Here is a 533-nt window from a genome sequence, read left to right as displayed (position 1 = left end):
CGCAGAGGGGGCCGCCCGGGGGAAACACGGGCGAACCGACGCGGTCAAAAGTAGCCGCGGGCAGCACCTGCCCTCACTTACCGATGTGGATGATCGAATCCGCATTCCCGGCGTCCCAGGTTCGAGACCACCACACGGACAACACCAAGACCAAGGGGAAAACTTCCATCTCCTCCGCTGCTGGCTTTCTTTGGCGGCGGCTTTTCTTTCCAGATGATTTCAACACGCACAGTCCAGAGAGTTTGAGGTCACGATGGAGTTGAGCACAGCTTTTTCTCTTCCCCCCTAAATTCCTCCTGCCGGAGCGAAGCCTTGACTCCGTCGCCGAGGATGGCAGGGCGAATAAGAGAAAGAGCTCAGCCTGAGGAATCCTCCTTCGCAGAGCCGTGTCACTTGGAAGGGAATGTTGGCATCGCCAGAGTTGTTTGCAGTTTGGCTTTAAAAAAAAAATGTATCCAGCCCCGGCTGCACTGGGGCAGGGGGAGAGGCTGGAGCTCAGACCTTGCCCATCGCTGCGCCCGGGCCCGGGTCTG

The 533-nt window shown here is 58.5% G+C and overlaps 1 protein-coding gene across 1 annotated transcript in view; it reads right to left on the bottom strand.

Annotated features, from left to right (window-relative positions):
• The window catches only part of LOC102256632 (glutamate receptor ionotropic, delta-2), an 841,284-nt gene extending 840,757 nt beyond the window's left edge, over nt 1–527 (bottom strand). Inside the window, exon 1 of the mRNA XM_005857866.2 lies at nt 82–527. Coding sequence (XP_005857928.2) covers nt 82–169 — 88 coding nt within the window. The 5' untranslated portion in view covers nt 170–527. The remainder of the gene's footprint in view (nt 1–81) is intronic.
• Nucleotides 528–533: the final 6 nt, after the last annotated feature.

Source organism: Myotis brandtii, unplaced genomic scaffold, assembly GCF_000412655.1.
Source record: "Myotis brandtii unplaced genomic scaffold, ASM41265v1 scaffold1141, whole genome shotgun sequence".
Classification (NCBI taxonomy): domain Eukaryota; kingdom Metazoa; phylum Chordata; class Mammalia; order Chiroptera; family Vespertilionidae; genus Myotis; species Myotis brandtii.
This window is presented reverse-complemented; position numbering and strand designations above follow the sequence as displayed.